Source organism: Aplysia californica, unplaced genomic scaffold, assembly GCF_000002075.1.
Source record: "Aplysia californica isolate F4 #8 unplaced genomic scaffold, AplCal3.0 scaffold00267, whole genome shotgun sequence".
NCBI classification, from domain to species: Eukaryota; Metazoa; Mollusca; class Gastropoda; order Aplysiida; family Aplysiidae; genus Aplysia; species Aplysia californica.
The window spans coordinates 699,267-701,722 of NW_004797537.1; the positions used below are offsets into that span (position 1 = coordinate 699,267).

The following is a 2,456-nucleotide window of genomic DNA, read 5'->3' on the forward strand; positions in this document are numbered from 1 at the left end:
TGGGGTCACCTGATTTCAGAGGTAATAATAAGGGAGAAAATGGCCGCCAAAGCCTGGTACTTTCCAATGCTTTAAAGTTCTTGGAAACTGGAAATGTACCTTTTTGTGCCTTTAATTAAAGTTTTTCAGTAATTCCACACAGAAATGTGTTCTTTAATTGACATGAAAGGTGTTGAGCCTAAAAACAAAATTCGATAAAAATTCACAAACCTGCGGAAAAATGCCAGCGTCTTCACTTTCATTATTTTGACGAGCGCCTGATTTCACCACGCTGCCTCACATATGTAAAATGTCTTACAAAACAGAAACACTGGAAGTAAAAACCGGTACTAAACTTAACATGAAAGTAACATCGTGTAACTTTAAAACTATAGGCCTCCATCCCCTTGTGATCTTAGAACTTTTCGCCTCCATTCTCATGTGATCTGAAAACTATAGGACTGAACTGACCAGAGATATCATTACTGTAGGATTCTGCCTACATGACATCTAAGAATAATGAGATTTTATTCTCAGGCGATCTCATAATTATAGTATTTTATCCCCATGTGATCTTACAATTATAGATATATGCGATCCAAGAACTATAGCATTTTATACCCACGTGATATTGCAATCATGGTCGTCTCTTCTTATGCGATGTTAGAACTATAGCATTCTATCCTTGTGCGATGTTAGAACTATAGCATTCTATCCTTGTGCGATGTTAGAACTATAGCATTCTATCCTTGTGCGATGTTAGAACTACAGTATTCAATCCTTATATGTTCTCAAGACCGTAGGCCTACTTGGATGATCCTGGTGTTAGCGGAGGTACGCTCTAAGAGGGCGGGAAAGGTCGACCCGAAGACGGAAAAATCGGCGTTGAGACAGGTGATGAACGTTTTATCTGATATACATAATATAATCACACACATATACACACACACAAACACACACACACACACACACACACACACACATACACACACACACACACACCTTCGCACACGCACACAGAAAGAGAGAGAGAGAGAGAGAGAGAGAGAAAGAGAGAGAGAGAGAGAGAGAGAGAGAGAGAGAGAGAGAGAGAGAGAGAGAGAGAGAGGGGAGGGAAGAGAGGGTGGGGGTGGGGGGAGAGAAGGGGGTAGGGGATAAAACACTAAAGCTTTAACGCCAGAATGAAATTATAGTAAATTATCACTTGTAATGTTCGAGCAATAAGCAGATTTTAAAACATTAACGGTATGGATTTTCCGCTGTTCTCAGTCAACTTACAGCTCTGGAAAAACAAGAAGAAGAATCCAAAGAATGAGTTAATGACGCTGTCTTTGTCCTGATTGGTCAGTTTGGCATACCAGACCCCGATCTGAGTTAGGTAGGTACATTTAGCAGACCAGAGAGGTGCAGCTCCCAGGCCAAGGATGATAGCCGCTGGGATCAGGGTGCCTGGGGAGACAAGTATTATGCTATATTATTATTATTGTTTATAATGTTGTTTTGAATTCGTTGGCAGGATATTCTTAATCATCGTCTATACGATTCATAACTGTCATCATCATCATCATCATCATCATCATCATCATCATCATCATCATCATCATCACAATAAAGTTAACCGTTTCTTGACATGTCATTAGTATATTAATTTGAATTACAACTGAGTTCTATTTTACATTCCTTCATTGATGGACGCCGATGGGTTGTATCGACAAGCTTTTTAATGATAAAATAAACATTATGCCCCATTTAGTTACCTTACCTCCTCCCCAATTCCCCACCCCACCCCACCCCCGTTCTCCACTCACGAACCATCGAGTCCCCCATCATCACAGGATTATCGTTGGCGACGTAAGCAACCCGCTAAAGTTCAAAGTTTGAGAATGTTCACTCAAAGCTACACCAAAGATGCACATTTCAACATCACCAAAATTCAGTTTAAAGCTATGGCCAAGATGTACAATTTTCTTGCTTTTCATCACTCTTGATAGGAACTGCACAAAAGAAACTTGTTGTCTTGTGTTGTCTCCTTTTTTAGTTTTAGTAGAGGTTTTACGGCAATCGCAACTGCATAAGGTCATATGAGCGCCAGAAGATTAGAGGTGTTACATGGGAATAACAAACATAAAAAAAGAAGAAGAGGAGATAAGGACGATAGGTGTTTGATAGGAAAGAAGAAGCAAACCACACCAGAGCACCCGCCAACCACCCACGTGTTGTCTCTAACGTAGTAGTAAAAAGTCAGAAATTGTACTTTTTGTGTGTGTGTGTGTGTGTGTGTGTGTGTGTGTGTGTGTGTGTGTGTGTGTGTGTGTGTGTGTGTGTGTGTGTGTGTGTGTGTGTGTGTGTGTGTTTGTGTTGTCTCTGACGTAAAAAGTACCCTTTCGGACTTGACTCGATTGTTTGCGGCACCGATGTTATTCCTGTAATTAATATGCCCAATGTGACAGGGGAATAAGAGCGTTCGTTCGTTTTAC

General features: G+C 40.6%; 1 protein-coding gene across 1 annotated transcript in view; it reads right to left on the reverse strand.

The window, feature by feature from the left end:
* LOC101861289 (protein unc-93 homolog A) overlaps window positions 1-2,456 on the reverse strand; it is a gene marked incomplete in the record, with an annotated part of 32,613 nt that overhangs the window by 13,032 nt on the left and 17,125 nt on the right. Inside the window, 1 exon segment of the mRNA XM_013084001.2 lies at window positions 1,258-1,428. Coding sequence (XP_012939455.1) covers window positions 1,258-1,428 — 171 coding nt within the window.